At 44.2% G+C, this 23931-nt stretch overlaps 1 protein-coding gene across 1 annotated transcript in view; it reads right to left on the bottom strand.

Moving 5' to 3' along the window:
- Positions 1 to 23931, bottom strand: part of CACNA2D2 (calcium voltage-gated channel auxiliary subunit alpha2delta 2) — a 199169-nt gene that overhangs the window by 156185 nt on the left and 19053 nt on the right. The window contains exon 2 of the mRNA XM_071755640.1: positions 19514 to 19595. Coding sequence (XP_071611741.1) covers positions 19514 to 19595 — 82 coding nt within the window. The remainder of the gene's footprint in view (positions 1 to 19513; positions 19596 to 23931) is intronic.

Below are 23931 nucleotides of genomic sequence, written 5' to 3'. Positions count from 1 at the left end.
AACAATTTTAAAGCACTTGTGCAAGAATATGTGTGAGGAAAGCAGGAAAAGTCATGCTTTGCCACAAGACTGGAAAGCAAAGTGAGCACGATAAGCTAGCTGAAATGGGTAGTGAAACCCTCAAAAAATTAAATTGTGTGGTAATTACATAATGGGAGACTTTTTAAAAAATGTGATGTTTCAAAATATGTTACTTAATTTAGGTTCTTAAAACTTAACCATAATCGTTATGGTTTTGCTTAATAGTATTAAAATAAGTGAGAGTAGAACCTTTCACTATTAAGAGTAAAATAACTCTGGTTAATCTACAAAAATTTAGAATTCAAACTGTCACAACAAATTCTGACAAGAGCAGACAAATGGTACTAGTTTATGAGAGGGCAAAACGGAGATTTCTTTTGTTTTTATCCTTAACCTAGCAGCATTGTACTTCATAACAGGCATTCTTAATTGTGCAAATCCTGGGTTTAGAACTGGCCTTTGGAACTGCAATGCTTTGTTCAGACTGCACTGATGTGAGCTCTGAAACATCATTCACCTTAGCACAGTATTTCCCTGAAGAATATCCTTTGTTTTCAAAATTATGTAAAAAAAATAAAATAAAATGAAGTAATCAAGTAGCCCAAGGAGGAATTTGCAATGCAGTGTTTGTTAGCACTTTGAAGTGAAGCATCAATCTCAAACCATTTTAAAAAGGCTTTTAAGGGCAAAGCTACTAACACATAAAAGCTGGGAGAAGGAACGACCACACAAAAGCTGAATTTGCAGCTGGTTTGTACCACTAGAACAGCTGAATTGAACTCATGAATCTGGCCATTAATTTGAAATTGATTTTATGACCTGGCAGCAAGCACAGGAACAAGGATCTCCATGCAGAAGACCTGGCAGAGATGAGCCTTGGAGTTTGGACACCTCGGTGTTTGCAAAGATCCTCACCCGGTCCCTCCCCACCCCTGGGGCACAGCAGCTCTGGCTGTGACACCAGGGACCTGTGGAGCTTCGTGTCTGTGGTCAGGACAAAAACCTCAGCTGCCCCCCAGCCCTGAGAACAAACACCCTGCACACAGCTCCCTGCAGAGGAGCTCTATGGCAAGATTAGACCCTGCTTTGTAGGGGCTATGCTGCTGGCTTAGCTTTCCTGTATCCAAGTAATTAGACACAATAATCTTTAATAATGCAACCAAACTATGACCTGGTTGCTTCAAATACAGCCTGCACCAAGCTTGCAGTTACACCTATGGAAAATTTGTCTTCGTTACCCTGTTGATGGTATCACCTGGAACACAGAAAAAACTAAGACAGATTCCTGAAAGTACCTGATTATTAATAATCAATCTTGTTCAGATTTGCTTAGAGACTCTCAGAGAACTCCTTCACCCACAGTCCTCTAGTATAATTTGGATGCTATGCTGCATTTTCCCATTAAAAAGACCCTGAACTTAGATTTTAAATGAAGTACTTCTAATTTCCCATCTTTTGATAAATGGGATCACCACCTGCAGCTGTTGGCTTAAGCTTGGTACAGAGGCAACGCTGAGCAGCTGGGAACTATAGTGCCAAGGGTTTTATTCTTAGTTTATTATGTATTTATCACAAGTCACCACCAGCCCTCAGTCCCTGGTGCTAGACACAGAGTGCACCAGTAAGGAAGATGGTCCTACTGACACCTATCAACCACCACAGATCTGTCTGAGCTGCTGGTGTCCTCTGGTCAGGAAATGAGGAAAGCCTGGGAAAAGCTGATCTGCTGCCTTTTGCTTTAAATGAGTGAAGTATAAATATAGAAGCCTTGGAAAGGTGCCTCGAGTTTGCTGCATTGCAACTGTCATAACAATTGGATTATGATCCTTCTTTTATCCTCATTGACAAAGTAATTGAGTTTGGTCAGCTGGATCTCTTCCCTTCCTAGGGGATGACAGGTGGGGGATGCAGCCCCAGGTCTCCCAGGAAGGCAGCAGAGGGCCCTCCCTGGGACAGTTTGGACAATCCTGTGGATCCATCACTAGATGAGGCACTTCATGATATGCTCTGGTGGATGTGGTGATACAGATATTGATAAATATATATTTTTTATTTTATTGAGGGAGGATGTTGATGGCTGGATGCAGTGATCTGAGAGGTCTTTTCTAACCATGACAATCCTGTGATTCTGTGATTCAGAAGCAGCAGCAGAACAGATGCAAGACTGATTCCCCTGCACACCATGGACAGGAAGCAGACCCATCCCAAATGCTAGAACTTTCTGTTGAGCTGGAGAACAAAAAAGGTCAGAGATGATGAGAGTCCCCCAGCTCTCAGCTAACTCAGTGCCATGGAATTCCTCTGTTTTGAAAGCTATCTAGATTTTCTAGACAAATAGCCTGACAGGCAGGAGAGCTCTAGATGACAAATAAAAGAAATTATCTGCCATCAGAAACATTGGACTGGCATGTATAATGGATGGGGTGGCATAAGGGAGAAGACAGCAGAGGTAGAGGAAGGTTTGAACAAGTGTTCTACTATTATTCTAAGAGAAGATTCGTTCTGATTCGTGGTTTACTGGGTGTCAGTATTTGACCAAAACATCTTCAGTTACATCCAAAGGATGGGAAAAAGAAGAAGGAAAAAGCCATGACAAATACAATCAAGCAATAATAGTCAAAACAAAACCCAACAGCCTCCTCCATGACCTGCTATTTTATTATGGTATGGTCTATACAGAAAAAGAGATGCAAAGAAAGAGAAGCAGAGTAATAAGACTACTAAAACACCTTCAGATGTCTCAAAGAATCAAGATGCCACTTGATAACAGCAAGTGTCAAGTCAGGAGAATTTAATAGCAAACAGGAAGGACTTTCTGGGGAAACACACCAGGACCAAATGGAAAAACATAGCTACTATAGTTGAATTCCTTCAAGCATTTTAGACAGACATATCAGACCAGGAGCCACCAGTGAGAATCAGACACTGAGGCAACCATTGCTGTTCCATTCCTTTCCCCCCCTTTCTCAACACTGCCAACAGTATGGGCAGGAACTGCCACTGCCCTTTGAGGTACCCTCAATGCAATGCTTAGAGCAGGAGAGCTGAGGGAGAAGACAAACAAAAACCTGCTATAAAGGGTAAGTGAGAAAACAAAGAGGAACACCACACACTTAGAAAAGAACAGATCTGCAATAGATACGTATAAGACCATGGCAAAACAGATGGGAAGAAAGAAATACAGTAAATATTCTACAGCACATGCAAGCAGCCCCAGAGATGTACCAGAACAAATACAGAGCAAGACGTTATTACATACAGCTAACAGAGATCCACATTAGCAATGGTATTACAAGAAAGATTACCTCCATCAAAGCCAACCCCTAGAGACCTTCTTAGGCTAATGTTTGTCCTCAGCTGCTCTTGAGACCCTTAGAAAATAGGGACACCCTTCATTACTGCATCAATTTCACTTCTGCACACTCTTTGGAGAAAAATAACTAAAGCTGAGGCAGTCTGCAACAACTAGAAGCACCTCGAGCCTTAAACCCCCATTTAAAAGCTTTGCAGGATAAAAAAACTTCACAAAGATTTTAGTGAGTTTACAGGTGTGATTTTTCCATGGTTTGCTGGACCTCCAAGTGTTATAATAGTGGACAAGCTTAAGCCAGAAATCTGCTAAAATGTACTTTTTGGGGATTTCTAGCAAAGTAGTGCAAAGCCCTGTTCAGCCCCAAAATTTTCATTACTTTCAGTTCAGGCTAATCTCTACCTATTGAGTGTCAACGTGAAAACATCTATTACCAAGCACTCACAGTGTGCTTAGTTTTCTTTGAGTATCCTCTTAAAAATAGCCAATAGTGTGCAATTTGTCCCTAGGTTTTCTTTGGTTCCTAACATTCATTCAATGTGATTTTGGAAATCTTCTCTGTGTGAGGGAAGACCATTTTAATTTTCATCATTTTTCCATATTTCTACATGAGGATGAAGCATTTGTAGAAGATCAAGGGGCTACTCAGGCTTATAGAAGGGGCTCAAGACAGAGACAGGAGCCAGCACCCATGTCCTGACCAACTACTTTCTACCTGAACCACCCAAGTCTTTCCTCCTTTTGCCAGCAAATCAGCTCAAGTTTCTGCCCTGTCTGGACTGACTGAATCTTCACAGACCTACTGATCCAGAAATAAATTTTTTATTTGTCATGAAATCCTAAACCAAATGCCATGCCAGAAAAAAAAGGTCAAAAATCAAGTGGGATGTATTTCTTTCAAATGCAAGAGGCTTACTTGGATAACAAACAGCCCAGAAAGCTCTACAATGTTCTCATGCCATAGAAATGCTCAGATGAATGGTTTTGGGCCACTTCATGATAGCAGTAATCTGAAAGTACACGATTTTTCTCTTCAGCCTGTCACAAGGGTTAAAGCTACCCACCAAGTTTAGTCTGGGATCTTGAGGGCTGTAGAGATGACAAGTTTTTTTTTAATTTCAGATTTGGGCTTGAGCCCAAGTGTTGTACATTACAAAAACAATAGCTTATAATTAATTTCTTTTTTTTTTTTCCCCTATAAGAGTTTCCTCTTGAAAAACAATTTTTGTTTTCTGATGCAATAGGTAGACGCATGCATTGTAACTGCCAGTGGTTCCCCAAAAACCAATTATCAAGCATGAATATAGAATTTGCAAGTAAACACAGACCTACACTTCTTTAAGGTTTTGGTTTGTTTTCCTTTTTTAAATCAGTCAATGAGGCACTTCTAAATGAAACAAGTCCCATTAATGAGCAACTCCTGTTGGAAAAAAAGCAATTATATTCCACCCTCCTGAATTTTAGTATGAACATGCTTCATTTCTGTGCACATTCTCCCAGTTTTCCCTTGCCCATTTTTAAAAGGATCCATGAACATGCCTGCACTCTGGAAATGCTAACAGCACATTCAATAGGAGGATAGACACCTATTATCACCATCAATATCTATTCAACCAGTAATTTTGGTAAATCAAATCTTCAGCCCCAAGGTATTGCTTTTTTAATCACAGAGACTACCATGTATTTTTATTCTGTTCAACACAGAGGTGCTGAATGACTTCCCTGGTGGGTTTTTTTCTGCTGAAACACAGTGTCTAAAACAAACCAGTGGAGAGAGTACTTGGATTATCAGACCAAACAGCCTAAACTCTTTCTTTTGCATCTGCTTTGTTCTGAATGTGGACAAGGGACTGGAGATCCTGTGCACAAAGTGCTTGCTGCCACTGAGGCCCCAGACAGAGGCTGCTGCACAGATGGCATCACACTGTGCTGCCAGAGCAAACCAGCTGCTGAAGTGGAGACTTCAGTTTTGTCCCTATCATGTGCATCAAAGTTATATGCAGATGGATTTTTACAGGTTTGTTTGTTATGCCAGATCACACAATAAGCTGCTTTCACCAATACTTCAGTTTACCTGCCTCCCAGAGTATGGCTCCTGGATGCTCAAGAACTGAGAAGCAAGGTTTTGGGGGTGCCCTCTGCAGCATCACATAGAACCAGCTCTACCATATGGCTGAAGAACAACCAGATGCAGACACACCAGTCTTGTCAAAAAAACCCACAAACCAACCAAAAAAACCCATAAAAACTAAAACCAACTCCCTCCCACATCACACGTGGCAACCGCAAGTGGACTCTGATAAGATCAGCCCGTGGCTTTATTCAGTCAGGTGGAGCTTGTTCAAATAAGTGCTGAGACAAATCTGTGAAAGCACTGAGGCACCACAAATTCAAGCATCTAACTTTCACCACTTCCAGCACAGCAGTGGCACTCGGGAGAAAGCTTATAGTCAAACAGAAATACAGTATCTGCACAAAAATACACACAAAATTACCAGGAAAGTAATTGCTTTTGGTATAAATGGTCTTCAAAATTTTCTCTAGCATGGAAGTCCTTTTAGAAAGGACAAGAATAAATTTACTGCATGTGAATTTATTCAAAGCTCGTAGAGTCAGTATAATGAAATTCTCCAAAGTAAATATCTGATAAAGAAGCAAACACTTAGCACTTGACCCCAGGAGCTGGGATTTCTTGACACACGGCTGTAATGCAAAGCAGCAGGAACTTGAGGGCTGCTGGCACAGAGGAGTCAGGCAAAGAAAATCCTGAACAGAAGAAGGCTTGACTCCTGGGAGGCACCAAGGCAGATGGCACAGTGCTCAGAGACACACAGGGGCCAGGGCAGCTCACACCTCTGTCCCCAAGCTAACTGAAGCTACCAGTGCTACCAGATGATGTCCTCTCTGGTCTGTGGGGAGCTTCATTAAAGCCCCCTAACTCACCATCCATGCTGTACTCTTCCTTTGCCAAAAGCTATGAGAGACCCTGCATGCCTCCAGAATGACAATTTTTGCAGAGTTTTCCCCCAGACCTCTTTGTCCTATTACCCCAGATGTGAGCAGTAGCACACTTTGGTTTTCCCTGCAGAGTCAGATGCTCCTTGAAAGAACTATATTGGTCTGTTAAATAAGAGATGAAAAGAAGACATTCAGTTGCATCAAATGATCTTCACTCTTGTGACACTAAACCTTGACCAGAGCCTTGTCTCTCTGTTCCCAGACATCTGAAGGGCCTTAGTGCCCTGCAAGGCTAAGTACCCTACCCTGCTGTTCAGTGGTGTCTTTAGGATGGGATTCCCTCTTCCATAGATCCTCCCACATCACAGCTTCACAGTGCAGCACTGCTCATAAAAAGAAACACCACAGGTCCATAGCTGGGGTGGCAAACCCTGCTCCTGTAGAAGTAAAAGAGATCAGTGGCCAAACCTGTGGTGACCACCTTTGCTGCATGTAGAATATGTCATAGAAGATGAAATGCAAAAGCTCTCCAAAGTCACGTTATCTCTGTGTACAGCATGTCACTTAATTGCCCAGAAAAGCCTCTTGGAGAAGCATATGGGAAGTTTTCCCATGAAAAATGACACCGCTTAAAGTCTTTTCTAGCTGAGAACCACTCAACAGTATCTATCACTACTGACATCTGGGACATAAGCTTCAAAGCAGTTAATTTACTATTTCAGCTAGAGCCAGTTTCCTATATCCAAAGAAGATCATTGTTATGCCAGAAAACAGAATCATTAGAAGAGGAAACAGGTAAAGAAGGAACCCATGCAGTAAATCCAGAAAACAGTGCTGCCACTCTGTGCATCCACTGCCAGCACTCAGTCACTTGTAGTGCAAACTTCACCCACCCCTATCTCTATTAGCACCTACATCCAACCCTTCTCCAGAGTGCTGGTACTCATTTATCTCCCTCCGTGGGATCACCCATCAGCCAGGTGGGACAGTGCAGTTCTACAGTGTGGAAGCACCACTCTGACACAGACTGCATATCTGTGTTTCTCCTACAATACCCAGACCTGCCCAAGATGCATTTAGGATCACTGATGACCCCCTCTCTGTCTTCCTGCATCCCTGGGCTTTTAAGGCAATGCTCCTACAAGCCACAAGCTTCTTCTGAAAGTGAATCATGAACAACCACCGAGACAAGCCCCCAGCTAGGTCCTAAGCCAGAACAATCAAGCCTGTGTGCATCTTTGTTGGTACAACTGCAGCTCACCTTTAGCACTGAGCTCAGCTTCTCAGCTGAGGTAATTAATTGCTGGAGGAGTTCTCCCGTCTCCCCGTGACGCAGAGCAAGGAGCCGCTCGCACTCCTCCGCCCGCTGCCGCAGTCACGTTACCTGCTCTGTCTCAAGGACCTACCAAGGCTGCTCTCCCATCTGTCCCTTTCACATGCACCACACACCCCTGCTCCACCTCTGCACAGAGCCAGTTCACAACAAGACTTTAGAAGCAAAGGTCTCTCCCCTGACCTCGTGGCTTCCCCATCCCTGCCACCCAGCAATCAGCAGGAGCTTCAGCCCACCCGTGGGGCTCCTGACCACACCGACAGCCTTGGGGCAGCACTGCTTTCTTGTCTTGGGGTTGTCCCACCTCCCTTCAACACTTGCAGCTGCTGAGAACACACACAAGGACCTTCTGCCTAACAGAGCTTCCCCAGATACTCGTTTAACAAATTCAGAGTGCTCACCCCTACTATGCCCATATAAATCCTAGGGTGGCAAGCAGAAAAAAAACCTGCTAAACCCCCCAAATCTGTTGCAACAAGGCACCTGGAGGGGCTGGATAACTCTATCACACAGTTTGTCTGCAAATCTTTTTCCCAGCCCTTTGCAGTGCCTCCAGTACTCTTTCCAGTCCATGGTAACCCTAATCCTACAGTACAAAAGCACATTTTCCCCCTACTAACACCATTCCTGGGGATGCCCAGCAGAAGACCTGTAGAAAGATCCCACAGTCCTGTCAAGCAGGGCACAGTCCAGAAATCCCATGTCACTTTATAGGCTGATTGCAGGACACCCTGTGTCAAACCAAAACCAACCTCATTTTGTGACTGTGCCTGGGCAGTAACCACCTTGTGCTTACAAACTGCTTCCCTTGCTTCCCAGATTTGCCTTCAGAGCTGCATGGAGAACACAGCTTGTTATCTTTTTGAAGGTGAACCAACACTTAATTCAAACTTGATGGCACCTTAATGACCCTATCAGCAAGTCTGTGAGAAGCAGATCAGAGATCCCCAGGCAGTGTCCAAAAAGGGCATCCCCAGGGCTACAGGGATAGCCAGGGCTGTGCACCACAGCACACCTTCCACACGTAGAACTATCTTCTGCAGGCCAGAATGGTTGTTAACTTGTACTGAATATCAGCATATGTTTCAGAAATGAATCATATTGTAACCAATATGTTAGGAAGACAGGCCAGACTCCTGGAAGAGTGGGGCTAGGAGATGGTTTCTGCTTAGCAGAGTCCTTTCAGTTTGAGGTTTGCATTAAAGTTGTTGTAGCTACAGCTGTGATGAAAAATCCTTCCTTGATACTGTTCTGCAATAGCAGAAGCAGCCTGATTCCTTATTGAGTTGTGTAAGAAGAGAGGCCAAGGCTAGGAGTGCCAAAAAACTGCCATTCCCTGCTCTCCTTTGGGATGCTGCAGGTCAAGGTGGAAATAAAATGGCAAGTACATTTGCCCTGATGCTGCATTTGCTCTGTGGGTAAACAGAGACCATCTACTCCCTGGGCTGTCATTCTGGCATCCTTCACGAACACTAAACTCTCTTTTAAAAGAAAAAGGAGGTTTTATTAGAAAGTTAGTGGATGATCCAAATGTCAGAGCAAAAACTCCAGAGGTGGTTAAGGATTTTTAATGTTTTTTTTTTTAATTTTTTTTTTAATACAGCTGCACTGGAGGTGAATGAACACTAGAACGTTTTGATTTCCTGCCTGGTTTCAATAAATGTTGCACTCCCAGGCACCCAAGGGACTGCTGTGGTTTGTCAAAACCAATTAATTTTCTTCTACAGAATGCTTCGGGCACCTCAAAATGTCGTTTGAGAGCTAGCACACATCCAAGGAGGAGGGAAAGCTACCAATCAACTGCTGCTTGGGCTCTGCAGCAGCAGCACAGCCCTCCAAACTCAGTCAGTGACAGCAGAGGCAAGGCAAGAAGGAAGGGACATCACCTGGGCATGGGAGGGAGCTGAGGGCAGAGCCAAAGTGAAAATACCACTTTGTAAAAGCCCATGAGTATAAATAAGGAGCTGCCACTTGTGAAACATGCCAGGAATAAGTTTCCTAAGTGAGAATTAAAAGCTGAAAAAGTTTGTCTGTCTCACTTGTATCTCCTAGGATGCATTGTTCGGTGCTAATAGATGTCCTAATGACCCCAAAGTGTCCCCCTTGTTATTAAGGAAGGTGTTTGAAGATGAGCCTCAGATTCCCTCTACAGCCCTCTGTCAGAACTGTTGTGCAGGGTAAGGACTTCTCTTGCCCAAGCCTCCATTTGCCTACTTACAGTGAACAGACTGTAATGGTTTCCTTCTGTTCTGTACCAAGATGTGAGAGCAAACTTGTCTGCAAGTAATTTTAATAATCAGCCATGAAATGCACTAGATGTAAGCACAGTATCATCATGCTATGATTACTTTTTCAGTGAACACCAAGACACTAAGAGTTTAGGGATAAATTGGAGCTATCATTTATACTCAGAATCAGGCATGCACTGTAAGGTGTTATGTGTACTCTCTTTATGTAGGTAGATACCTCATATCAAATAATAATCATAGGATGTAAAGTAGCCATCCTTTAAAGGAGGGATGGAGAAAAAAATGTTTTTATTGCATACTACTACTCTGCAAAAGGAGAAGACAAAATACATTTTGAATGTTAAATATTTTGCTTTAAGGACTGTAGAGTCACAGGCAAATCCCTGCTAGATCAGAAAAAGGAAACAACAGGTGATGTTCCCAACAAGCACTGCTGTAATTCTCAGCCTACTCACAGTGCCCAGGGGAACTGGGAACCAAGGCTCCTTTGAAGATTCCAGGGCCCTAATTTCAGGTCCAGTGTCATCCTTGCTGGACCACTGAGTAAAACAGAAACAAAGAACTTCCAAAATTAAAAATGACAGCATGCTGAGCAGTGAAGTGAGCTTTACAGTGTAACAAATCTTTAGAAGAACAAGAAATAAATCTGCCTTTCTTTCTTTTTCTGTTCACCAACCATGGTATCTTCAATGACCTACTTGTTTTTAGAAGTAATCCAACATTTACCATTACAATCTTCTTTGCTCCTCATGTCACATAAACCCCCTGCTGTCTCCTCCTTCTCCATTCACCTGGCCTTAAAGTCACAGCAGGGAACTGAAAATCTGATCCTTGCCTCCTAGCTAGAATAAAGGTTTAGCTTGGCTATCCAACAGATGATAACTAATGCTACTGCCTAAACAATCCCTAGAGCAGCTCCTCTGACACATACAAATACCTAGATCCTGCTACTGGGCCAAGACACATCACCCAGACATTTAGGGAACTGCCCTGAGAGAAATAGCTGTGCCTCTCATTCACAGCATCTCTTCACACAGGCACATCAGATGTTTCATTCAGCCAGGATTTTTCCCAGTTTTCTTACCTACTATTTGATATGCATACTATGACCAGTGTTCAAAAAGCATTATGCTACTGGTTATGGAAGGTGCTGAACAAACACTAAATAGGTCCTATATTCTTACAGGTTTGAACAGCCATTTAGAAAAAGGAAAAAAGTCAATAGAATCTGATGCCCAGTGAATAACTGAATCAGAAGAACTGGAAAAAAATATAAATCCTCAGAGATTAAAGAAATTCTCAAAAATATACCAAAGAAGAGATGCTTTACTTACATCAGCTGGCACTTATCAGCCCAGGAGCAACAGAAGGGAGAGGAGAATCCATAACCATTAGCATCACCTTCCTGATACATTTCCTGTTCATCTTCCTTTCCCCTTCACTCCCTCTGTTGTGGGTATCACCTCTCAAACTATGATCTGGCTTATCCCTAGGACACAAGAGTGCAGGTTTTCTCAAGCTCATTATATGCAGCTTTGTCCAAGTTAGCTGCAAAGGATACAAATGTTGGAAAGCTACAGAATCCTGAAGGTTACCACAACGTGGAGTCTCCAAAAGGCAGTTACCTCCCAAAGCAGAGCTTTATTTCCATAAAGCAACAAAAAAACCACAGCACAGGTCCTCAGTCTTGCACAAAGCTCTCAGATATAACCTGGACTTCACTGAGAAAGACAAGGCTGATCTAATATACCAGATTCCACTTTCCCTCCTTTACAATAATATTTTAACTCCAAGCAATTAAAAGGAAGAAAGCACCCTTAAAACCAGCAGAAGCCTTGCAGACCAACAACTCAGCATGGCTGGCTGTTGGAAATAAGGGGCCCATTCACATTACTCCCATCAGGTGTCTAAGGTGATCTATTGCAATGAGAAACAATAAATATGCTCACTAAACATGCAAGCTCACAGCTGCAATTAACCAGCATTGGGTAACCAGTTGAAGCCTGCAGCATTTCAAGGTGGGGGGCACTTACAGCCTATAAATAGTATTTAAAATCCAAAACTACAATGGAATAAGTATACATTTTTTATTGGTTTGTATCTTGATCAGCAATAGTTGCATTTTAGGTTACCAGCTCCGCTCACAGGAGACTTGAGTCCCAGGCTATTTCAATTCCCCTCTGAATGTAAAGGAGAAGAACCATCTGGAGAGAATAATAAAACAATTAACTTTCCATTAAAGAATAATATATGTATGTTTTTAAGGAGGCAAACTTTAATGATCTCCCCTTAATTATTCACCCTGGGTTCTGGCAGGGTTGGTTGGGATTCTGTCTTGCTTTTTGTTTTTTTTTCAAACGTGGTCTGAAAGTGACAATTTAAGCAGGAGCAGAGGTGGGGACCACACCAGCTTCTTCAGTCAGGGGCAGGAAATATTGGCTGAGTGAGGTTTTCAGAAACATCAACCAAAATCTCACTGTTTCCACAGATTTGTACAGTTCTGTAATGGCAACACCATCGATTGTAAGTTTCACTGAATATTCATGAGGATTTTGCAAACATGGCTGTCGAGTAGCTTGGTCCATCAGCTATGTTTTTGGGACACAAAGTGCCTGACCATCTCCCACTCAGGAGATGCAGGCACCTGCCCATCAGGCTGTTGAGTGCTGGGCTCATTTAACTTGTCACTGACCACAGTATAAATCAGAAATTACTCCATAAAACTCAACAATCCCTTCTGAGTCTGCTAACTCACCAACTGGCTGGAAGTGTGTTATCTTTAGAAAATAATTCTGTAAAGTGAGGAGCATGGGCTTTAAGGACTATTACTATGCCTGTTGCCCTTCTAAACCCATGTCCCTCTGAGGACTTGCTGGCTCTACACATGACAGAGGACAGCCCAGCCTGCACCACACATTCATTACACAGATGTGCTCAGCTTAACCACCTGCCTCAGTTTCCCAGTAAAGAACACCAATGAGGTAGTAAATGCACATGCCTGCACTTCGTTCCAGTTTACAGAGTGCTCTCCAGCCAAAGTTCTCTGACATTTGGAAAGGACCAGTTAATTTTAGCTTAACTATATTTGGAACATATACCAGAATTCAACCACTCTGATCAGTCCTTTAGACCTGCCTGGCACTCTGGGCTTTGCAGCATGAGAACTCACACACTAAAGAGCTGGTAAATAGTGTGAGCCCAGGCACTCCTTAGCTACTATTTATTGACCAACTGATTGAGATTAGGCTCTGTGAGACAGAGTAAGCCAGGTTATTCCCCCTTCACGTAAGCCACTAAGTTTTACGATCTGAAAAAGTAATTTAAAAACCAAACAAACCTGGCACACAAACTAACAAACTAATCACACCTGACTCCTGCTGGAGAAATCCCTGCCTCAGCTTTCAAATATTTCAGAACATTTTAACTCACAGCTTCCACAGAACTGGAGCAAATTTTGGGCCTGAGAGTCTAGGACATATCAGCCTCTCCAACTTCTAGCCTGCTCTTCCCCTTCAACTGTAAGAGCCCATCGTTCTCTGCTAAATATATATACACACACACACACATATATATATATATATATATGCACACCCTGATCTCTCAAAGCAGGGCTCCTGCATCTGCTGACAGGCTGCACACTGCATCAGCACAATGGCTCTGGTGCAGGATCTGCACCACCCACTGGAAACGATTTAGCAAGGGGTGCTAACGTCACACACTGAGCAGCCACATGCAGCTATAAATTATTCATACACATTACTCTAATTATGCAAATGTACTAAAAGCTGGAGCATATGTTTCCCTGACATCTCCCAGTATGGATACAATACAGCTCTAATAGAGAGAAGGAGTGAGAAGGAAAATGATGGGTGCAAGGGGGCTAACGGTGGCAGACACTGACCCATGCAAAGGGTGACAGAGGATCTCCCTTCTCCAGCCAAGCTGCTGCAGGGCTAAGGACATTTAAATGCTCCCCCTTGATAACATACTGTTGGCTTTGCACTCAGTGCTGAACAGAGTGCTGAGGCTGCTGAACGGCCCAGGCAGATTAAAATAAACCCAAGCAGTTTGGAACAGGAATGTGTTTATCTGGCATCACACACTTCCTCTTATCAAACATGAGGAGCAGGGGAGGGCACAGCGATGGTGTGCGGAAGCAGGCTGTGTGCACACTGGGAGGAGAGGGGGAGGGAAAAGGGGGAGAGGAACAGCAAGGATCAGACAGATAATGCATGAGAGCTTGGGAACCAAGAGCATGGAGCTCTTGTAACCAAGAGCACAGAAACATCACTTCACTGGGATACAAAGTCCATAGTCCTGGTCTGTCCCCAGCAGGCACCAGCTGTTGGAAAACTCAAGTTAGGACTTTCCTCCATCACAGCATTTGGAAGCAGGCAGGCATTCAGAGCTGCTGCAGCATAAGCAGCTGGCTCTGTGTGTTGCCCAAGCTTGGGGCTCAAACTCCTTCTCTCAACTCTGTTGAGCACAGTGCAGTCCCTGGGCATCGCTCATCTCCCACTCCAGAGCCTGAGGCTGACTCCTCACAGAAGGAAAAACCAGATGCACTCTGCTACAGTGTTTTGAAGTCCAAATGGTAGATTATGGTACTGGATTAAATATCAAAAGTTTAGCTTTATTCCCAACTCTGCCATGTCTAATGACCACTTCACTGTCCTTCTGCAAGTGCCCAGCACATCTCACAGAGCCCTTTGGGAGCAGATGTGCTCCTCAGACACTGCAGGCAGAGCACTGTTCTAGGGGCTATGACTCTCTAGCATCATTCATTTCAAATCTCCTAAGCACATCCTAAATTCTCCAGCCCTGGTGAGAGTTTCTATACCCAGAGAAAACAAAAGAGCAAAATAAACATCATGTAATATACCACAGCTACTTGGAAGATCTAGGTTATGTCACTATTGTGCCAGTAGTTTCCCAAGGTGAAAAAAGTTGAGCAGAAAACTTTGATAGTTCCTTTGATAAGAGCGTGTCTTACATCCCAGTGCTAGCACTAAAGGGTCTCTCTCTCTAACAGCCTGGTGAAACAGTACTGCAGAGACCCCATCACAGGAGTGTCAGTGACTGCAGAAATACAGAAGGTGGATGCCACTTATGCTCCTCAGATCTGGTAGTGTTCCATCATTTAAAATCCAAGTTGCTATTTGTGCACAGCTCAAGCAGAGTTCCTCACCTGTGGCTGCCTCAGCTCAAGGATGGCAATGCTTTGAAAACAAGAAGTGACATCTCAGAGAAGCAGCACTGAGCAGAAAGGACAGGCAGACTGCAGGCCCTGCTGTGAGGGGGAAAAAGGTGGGAATAGCTGCACAGATCCTGGTCACTCTGCCCAAGCACTGGCCAGCAGGATTTATCCTTCCCTTTCACAAAATACCAGATGAATGAACAGCAGCACTTCTTCCAGGCAGAAATGCCAAGCTGGCAAAACAAAGCTGATAAAACAGAACAAGTTAACAAGCAAGAAGACTGAGATATAAAAAATCCACTGAAGTGAAAAATAAGATGTTGATTACAAGGACCAAGCCCAGCCACTTCTGCTGTGCTATGTTCAGCAAAGCCCTTATGGGTAGCAGGCTGCATCCCAAAGGGCACGGTGTGAGTCTCCCCTTTCCCTGGGCTCTTTCTCCTTTCCATGTCACACATGCTGAGGACAAACCCAGCTCCTGCAGCTCCTCACTGCCTGCCCAGCTCTGCCAGAGACTGCTTACCACCTCCTACCTTAGGCTCAGGTTTGGGGCCATCTGGACCTTTAGGGACGGGGTGTTTTGTCACCACCAGGCCAGCAGTATCTGTATCTGCCAGTCACACAAAAGAGCCAGAGAGAAGAGCAGAAAGGAAGGCAGCATAGAAAAGGGGGCTCAGGACTTACACTGCCCAGTTTTTCCCCTTCTCATTCTGAAGGCTTTGGCTTCCTCAGTGATTTTCATCAGAGAGCCAATCCCATTAACAGGCAGCCTTAGACAAAAGGAACTGGAGGAGGACAATGACACAGTCTGACCCCAGGAGACACAGGATCAACCACAATTTAGGTAAAAAGCCAGAGGAGACTTTCAAATTCAGCCTGGCTATCCAGGAAAGGATAACACAACATCAGCAAGGCACAAACCCAAGCAGCACATGTGGCCCTGCTGCCATCAGTCCCACCATGAGTGCTGGCACAACAGGACATTGGTAGATCAGTACAGGGATGAACCAGCATGGGAAATCTCTTTCAACTAAAAGAAACTACCCTGGAGTAGGTTTTGCAACATGAATGAACCATCTAGGCTGGAAACAACAAGTATTTTCAACCTTTGACTAGAGTCAGAAACTTTTATTTGGGCCAAAAACACTGGAAGTTAACAGAAACTGAGTGCAGTATAGCAGGAAAGGTCAGAAACATGTTCTTGTCCTGCAAAGTGATGAAGAGTCCATTGTAGCCACGAAGTAAGTCACTAACAGAAAAAGAACAGAAGTCGGGGAGTTGGATTTCTGTGTGTAATATTCTTCATTCTACAACAAAATTATTTCAAGATTTTCAACCCATTCAGCTAGTTTTCTAGGGTTCCACATACCATTGTGCCAGTTAGAGTAAAATTAGCAAAGATCTGTGTTCTCATTTACCTCTGGTGAGCCACAAGGGAAACAAGGAGAAAGAGGCAAAGCAACATGCCCTAACTCTGTGTGCTGGGATTTGTTTTCAGGCCCCCTGGGAGCAAGCCAGCCAGCCAGACAACATGATGCTGCACCACAGGGACCCAGAGTGTTGATTTCACTGGGCAAAGAAACAACCCAGCAAGGCCTTGGTCCTCCCTACAGCCCCAAGCCCACAACATTCCTATGTACATGCAGCCCCATCACAGCCAGTCTGACCCCCAGGGACATTTGAACTTTGGTGTTTTCAAGGTCTGGACTTCAGGGAAGAAATGAGGTGGTGTCTCACAGCTGAAAGGCAAACCCCTGGTGTGACAACCCTTTGCATCTCAGAGCTTCTCACCCTCTTCTGTAACTACTGCAGAAAATTGCTCCACTTGAGCAAAGAAGCATCTGAATGGTGTGAGCTTGGATAAGCTGCCCAGGGGGAGCAGATGAGATGACTGCCTGTCCACCCTGCAGGAGAGAAGGGAAGCAGGGACAATTGACACTTAGTACCTCAACTCAAGGAAAAAGCTGATGAGTTAAAGTAAGAATCATTCCTGGGTGGGCAGCACTCCAGCAAGACAAAATATTCAGCAGTTATGTTCCTGGACACCGTATTTCTGACAATAAATTTCATGCCTCATATGCCACAACAGTTATGATTTCAGTCAATAACCAAGGAACAGGTCCACATCCTTTCACAGCAACTTGTGGAAAAAAGTCATGAGTAAACCATAAAACCCTCAGAGATGGGTATTTTTATTATTATTATTTGTCAGTCTGTCAGGATGATAGGGAGACTCGATCTGGAAAGAAAACATCCATTTTAGGCACAGCACCATCCCAGGTGCTTCACATTCCCATGAGAGCTGCCAGTGGGACCCCCTGCCTGCACAACAGACCCCCACCAACACACAGTCATAAGAATCAGTTGCCACCCTCTAAATTTCAAGTGTAGTTGCAGCACAATATAACTTTTTTTTTCCTAATCCATGTCTCAGAGTGGGTTTCAGAACCACTTTATGACATTAAACAGCTGCCATACTGCTGCCCAGGTGACCCTGTGTGCAAGTAGTGGGCACAAGGACCCCCTGAGAGTACAGCCCCCAGCTCCTCAGGACACAGCACCCTGTGCCACTTGGCATCAGTGTAGCAATGCCACTTTGCACTAGCAAGTGGTGGGGTCTTTCACTGCCATTCACTTGATATTCCATTTATGAATCAAACCTGAGATCCACATCTCAAGCTCCCCTTCTGGAGAGCCACATACAGCCTCTTCTTTTTGTTTTAATGGCTTGATGTTGTAATTTTCAGCAGCTCATTTTTTGGCTTCAGGTGGTTTATGCATTCACCAGATACAAAGTCGTGCACAGCTCCCTCCCTTCACAAGGAGGTTCCAAAACAGATTTCAAAACATCCCTCTGTAGTCATTTTATCTGGTATTACAGTGATGCACTATGATCTAGCAGAAGAATTAAACAGAAAAAGTGGGAAGCTCTCTTACCTGTAATTGACTGACTGGCCAATAGGAGTCAAGTGCTGGCAAATTGGAGGTGTAATTTCTATTTAATTATGGCATTTAAAAAATTACATGATATACCTATTTAGCATGCAAGGGAGCAAAATCAAAGCTAATAAGAATAAATTGGAGAGAGGACATTTGTGAAATATAGGAGCAGGCTGTTTTTTTAAGTGTTCTCTGCTCAAGAGTATGCTGGCTTTTGTGCCTGTGCACTGCCTGAAAAACTTGCATCCCTGGCTCTCATTCTAAGGTCCTGCCAACATGCAATACTGCATTGCATAAATGCATGGATACAACAAAAAATATTTGTTAAGACCAAAGTAGTGTATAAGTACTAGCTTTTAATGCATTTCTATCAATCTAGTTGAAGTTTGGAGGAAATGAATGCAAGCAAAGCCCAGATACACCATTCTAGAGCTCAAATAGGAATGTGAATGAAAGGATGAATGCAAGCCTTCAGTTACACTCATTTTAAAATGCATTTAAAAGAAAAGATTTGAAAGAAAATATTCAACTTCTTTATTTAGGCAATGGAGTATAACCAACAGCATAAAACATGAGCAATTCTGCTGAGACCAGTATAGCTACTAGTGTAAGACAGACAGAAGGAGGCCCATAAATCACTGGCATCTGAGAAGAACATGCCACTGCCATGAGGAAACACAAATACACCCCATGCTTTTTTCTGGGATAACATATTTATCATGCTAGAGAAGTCCATTTTCTACAAATTAAACCATAACCCTAATTTCAAACTATTCCATTTCAAAACAGCTAGCCAGCACAGCAGTACTGGGAAAGGGAAACAGGGTCTTACTGGCAAGAAGAAACCAGGCAGGTCTTAAAGACCCTTTGATCCACAAGCCTAATAAACCATGACAAAACCATTTGATAACTGCCCTAGCCCAACCCAGAGCACTGCTGCCAGGAAAGGAGGAGATGTGGCTTCTGCATCCTGCATCCATCTGCATCTGTGCTAAGTCAGGGACCAGATGACAGCATCTGTAACCAGGTTTTGTTTTGTGCACTTGGTAATAGAAGCCAAACAAGGATTACACAGTTTTACCTGCAACGTCGATTTAAAACCAAAGGGCTTCCAAGGGCTAGCCAAATTATCCTCTGAACATTTCCTGCTTTGTCAACATAAGTTTAAAATTAAAACACAAATTAAACTACCTGCAGTCCCTGGAGGAAAGGTTAGTTGGATTTAAGATGCATTTTGTGTGTCATAGAAAAAAACCCCACTGGTACATGCTCAGATAGCAGTGACATGCAGGCCGAGAGACAGACAGGTACAAAACACACTGGCTCCCACACACTCAATAAATGCATCCAACTGAGCAGCAGCCAGGAGCACAGCCAGCCAGGACCCTGCACATGGAACAAGCCATGGGGGTGACTTACTGCAACTGTTCATACAGGTGAGTTCTGGAGATGAGAACATTCATTGCCACAAGAAAGGAAGCACAGGTAAAAGACAGACAGCTTACCCCTCTGAGCTGCTGGACTCCACCAAATATCCTCATCACTCCATCAATCTCCTGTTCCAGCCTCCTGGCCCAGTACTGCATACTGCAAGAGACAGAGACAGAGAGAAAGAGAAAGGGAGAAAAAGAGAGAAAGAAAGAGTCAGAGCCCTGGCACTTGGCAGACAAGCAAGGTGACTGAAGGGAGAGGGAGGAGATGGGGGCCCTCAGCTGAGCTCAGTGCTCCCTCCCTGCAGCACCAAGGGCAGGCAGATGAAGAGCAAGTGGCTTGGAGAATTACAGCTGGGGCAGCTTGCAAACTTCAAGACTTCAAAATTTGTGCACAAGGCAACACAGAGAGAAAGGGTGGGAAAAAGTACAATCAAAATCATAATGCATGTTTGGTTGGTTTTTTCCTTCTCACATAAAGAGCTGCAGCAGATAATTATTTAAGCCTACAGTGATTAACAAGGTTGAAGTGTTGTGGAGTAGAGAGAACAGTTCACTGCTTCAGCAGGGCTCTGGGGCAGAGCAAACCATGGCAGGACCAGTGGTGCCTGTCCTACTGCAGCTCAACAGAAAGGACCTGGGCAGAGCCAGGAGCCAAGCAGAGGGCATCAAGTGCCCAAGGGCTCTGCTGCTTTGCACCTGCAGCTAAGCCCAACCTCATCTGGGCACTGATCCTGCCCATGGGCAGAGCTGCTTCCTGGGGCAGTGGGAAGGGTCTGGAGCTGCCATGTGCTACATATCCCTCATCCTGGTCCCTGTACAGCAGAGGAGGTGGCTGCCAGCCCTTCCAACGTGCACAACACCCTCTTATGTACCCAACTGCACAGATTTCTGCTTAGAGCAACAACACTGAGTTAAAACAACAACAAAAAACCCTCCACTAAATCCACAGAACTTGATAGCTCTCCTTCTTTTAATGAGATTTCCTGACTCCAGCCGCTGGTCACGCAAATGCCCAATCTCCCATCTGACCTGGAAAAGCACCATCCAGCACCGTGGGAGTTGCTTTTTCCACAGATTCATCCATCCTTTAACATTAGACTGGAGAAAGGAGAGAAGAAGCACGAGGAGTAGAAGGCCAGGGAGGACGTTTTTGCACCTTGCTTGGGCTCAGAGAGACATTTCAATCTTCATGCAGAGAGATGCCCCCCACACATACTCCCCCATCACCCTCAAACCCACAGCAGAGACCCTCTGGGAGGTCAAGGAGCAAAGAAACCCAACTAAGAAGCAAGGCCATGGAGGACTCTGAATCATACAACACAGTCCAAACACTGGGCAGAAATATCACAGCAGAAAGATGCCAGAGATGAAAGGCAGAATAGAGCTGAAAAATCACTTGTGAAGGGCAGGGAGAGGGAAGGAGACAGAAGGAGGGACTGGCAGACAGATGCCTGTTGCTCACACAGGCAAAATTCATGCCAGTTAATAATATACAAGGCTGGGGATAAAAACAAGATTTTATTGCACACACCAAATCTTTCCAGTTTTCCACTGTAAGTTATGCTATTTCCCAGATGGAACACTGTCTCTTCGGTGGGAGCCTGGCAGGGGAGAGAGGAAATCCAGGAAAGGATATGGGTGAAGACACCTGCAAACCCACTTGCCTGCCAAAGAAGGGAAAGTGAAGCATTCAGTGGGACTGGCACTGTAAAGATAGTGGGTAAGAGAGCTGAGTGAGAGTTTGGGCTGGTGTGTTGATTTACTTTTCCTTTTGTCAGCCAAACATTTTACCTGCCATCAAAGATTTACTCAGATTGCCAAAGTTATCCATAAATCTTCTGAATTCTTTTCAGAATTCATGAATTAATGCAAGCCATTAATTTAAACACTGTGAAACACCCAAACTGGTTTTTTTTAATTTTTTTCCCCTCCTCCAGTTTGTCCAGTGAACAAAAAAAAAATCATTTATATGCTCATACTCAGACACAGGCTCAAGAACCCCTGCTGTGGACTTACAGAACTGACACCCTCCTTTAATTTCCAGCTTTGTGCAAGATCCTCAATTTCAATGACACCTGCCTGTGTCAGCTCCCCCCAGGAACACCCACACCACCAAAGGAAAAATACCATCCATCTCCAGCTGTATCCATCAACATTAACAACTGCTCAGACCCACCTAAATGGCACCTATGGCCAAGCCTTCAGAGAGGATTAGTTACAGAGGAAGACAGAGGCATCAGTATCACACTGTTGGCATGTGCAAAAGAAACACTGAGTGCTCAGTTGGGCTGGGATTTAAAATTAGTCAGATTTGTTTAAAAAATGTTCTAAAACTTATTCCACCCCCTGTCTCCGCCCCAAGAAGTACTACTATTTCAGGGAAAAGCCATTGGATTCTTCATTCAGGGAAAAGATTTGCTTTAATTGTGCAGTCTTGAGAGCTGCCTCTAAACCTTATGGACCAGCAGTTCCTCAGAGCCCAAGTAAGCTTTGTAATACAAGCTTTAGGTACCTCCATTAAAAAAAAAAAAGTGTATTTCACAATCATAAAAGGGGAAAGGGGATTTCTGCACAGCTGATACCAGGTTTCTAGATTTTAAAAAAGTAATAGCAGAAGCAGCTTCTTTTTCTGGGTGTGGTATGTACAGACAAGAGCTTTTGCCAGTGATAGTAAAAATGCTTTTTTCCAACTAGCACACCCCTTACCCACTCCACTGGCAAAACCCTTGAGTGTATTTGACCCATTACTATGTCCCTCTAGCCCTGGTAAAGTCCATGCTCAGGAGGCTTTATAGTGGGCCAGATCTGAAAATCTGGAAGTCTCGTCTCATCTCACTGTATGCTGGGTTGAAAGCTATCATTTAAAAAAAAACATAAAACCCATAAAACCCTTAATTATTCTGTCTCAGTTGACCTTCTGCCTCTTGTCTCTCTCCCACTGACACTGCACTTAAAATTTTATGTAAAGTGACTGTAGCAAGGATGAGGGTAAGGACACTGAAAGCCCATCATGAACATGGAGATTCCTCTCTGAAGTGTCTCCCATGGAAGCTGTGACACAACAGGCACTGCATTCCTGGGCCATCACTGGGGATGTTACAGGGCTTGAGGGGTGATAACCCCTCAAAACACACAGCCTGGAGTGCTCTGCTGCTCTTCTGAAAGGGCATTTACAAATACAGCATAAAGGGCATGGATGCAGTGCTGGGCACAGAAAGCCACCAGGCCCCTTTATGACCCACATCTGCAGTCTCCTCCTTAAACCAAGCACCATTTTAGTGTCCTCTGTAGTGACTAAACATGGCTGAGGAGAAAATCTTTGAGCTCAAATATTTGGGAATGCACTCCAAAGCTCCGTGCCTACAGAACAGCATGAAAGGAGCCTGGCAGCCCTGCCATCCCCCATCTCTTTAGTACTGACATGTACACCACATCCCAGTGACCCCCCATCATCTCAAGGGGTTTTGCCTTTGCTGGGGACTCTTCCAACCCAACAACTCTACAACTTTCATATGCACAACCATGTTCATTCACATTCAAGATATATATTTAAAATCCCTTGCATTTTAAAAAAAGGGTTTGTTTCCTTCCCCTGTGTATTTTACAGCCTCCTCTGCAACATTTAACAAGGGACATAAATGATTTTTGAAAACACAACACCATTTATCACTGCCTCTCTGAAGAAAACTACAAAAATGCTAATTGATTTCATCATTTGCATATTTGATTTTTCTTAAAGATGAGATAAAGTAGGCTTAAAAAAAGCTGCAGAGCTTCAAAAATATTTACTGTGACAAGCAGCACATCAGAAGACAGATCAGTGCTGCTGTAGGCAGCACCAGGACACAAAATGTCCTGCCTGTCCAACTCCTGCTCAGTGGGTGCCTGCACCTTTGCCACTGGTCAAGGCTTACTTAGGGTTAGGGCTTCATGCTTTAGGTGGCCCAAGCAGTTGCTGAGACTTCTGTGCATTTCCATGTTGGTTTGTGAGGCTCCACCACTGCTCCAGCTGTGCAGCTTCAGAAGAAAGTGAGAATTGCCTGGAAAGAGAGGATCCAGGCTGGCCTTGGCTCACATCCTCCTATGCTTCTGTACACACAGAAGGCAGCCTGGAGTCCTGCTCTTCTCTACAGAAGCTGAAAACATTTGCAGACAAGCCCCCAATGCAAGGTGGGCACTGGCAGCCTGTGGCCAGCACCATGAGGATGCACCTCTGCAACTCAGCCCAGGGTCACTCTGGCTTCTGGTGGCTCAGGGTACACGGGACAGACCCTCACAGGCTGTCACACATTTTCATGTCTAACCTAGGAATGGGGAAGGCAATTTTCTCACAGGGCCTGAGCCAGGCTGAGGAGCAGAAACACAACTGCTAAAGGAGCAGAAACACAACTGCTAAAGGAGCAGAAACAAGACTCCAGCTGCCCCTGCAGAGTAACATCCCTCAAGGGGTGGCACCCCTCTGTGTCCAACACCTGCCTTCCCCTGGGGCT

Source organism: Heliangelus exortis, chromosome 12 (genome assembly GCF_036169615.1).
Source record: "Heliangelus exortis chromosome 12, bHelExo1.hap1, whole genome shotgun sequence".
NCBI lineage: Eukaryota > Metazoa > Chordata > Aves > Apodiformes > Trochilidae > Heliangelus > Heliangelus exortis.
The sequence above is the reverse complement of the archived record's forward strand: the minus strand, read 5'-3'. Positions and strand labels throughout refer to the sequence as shown.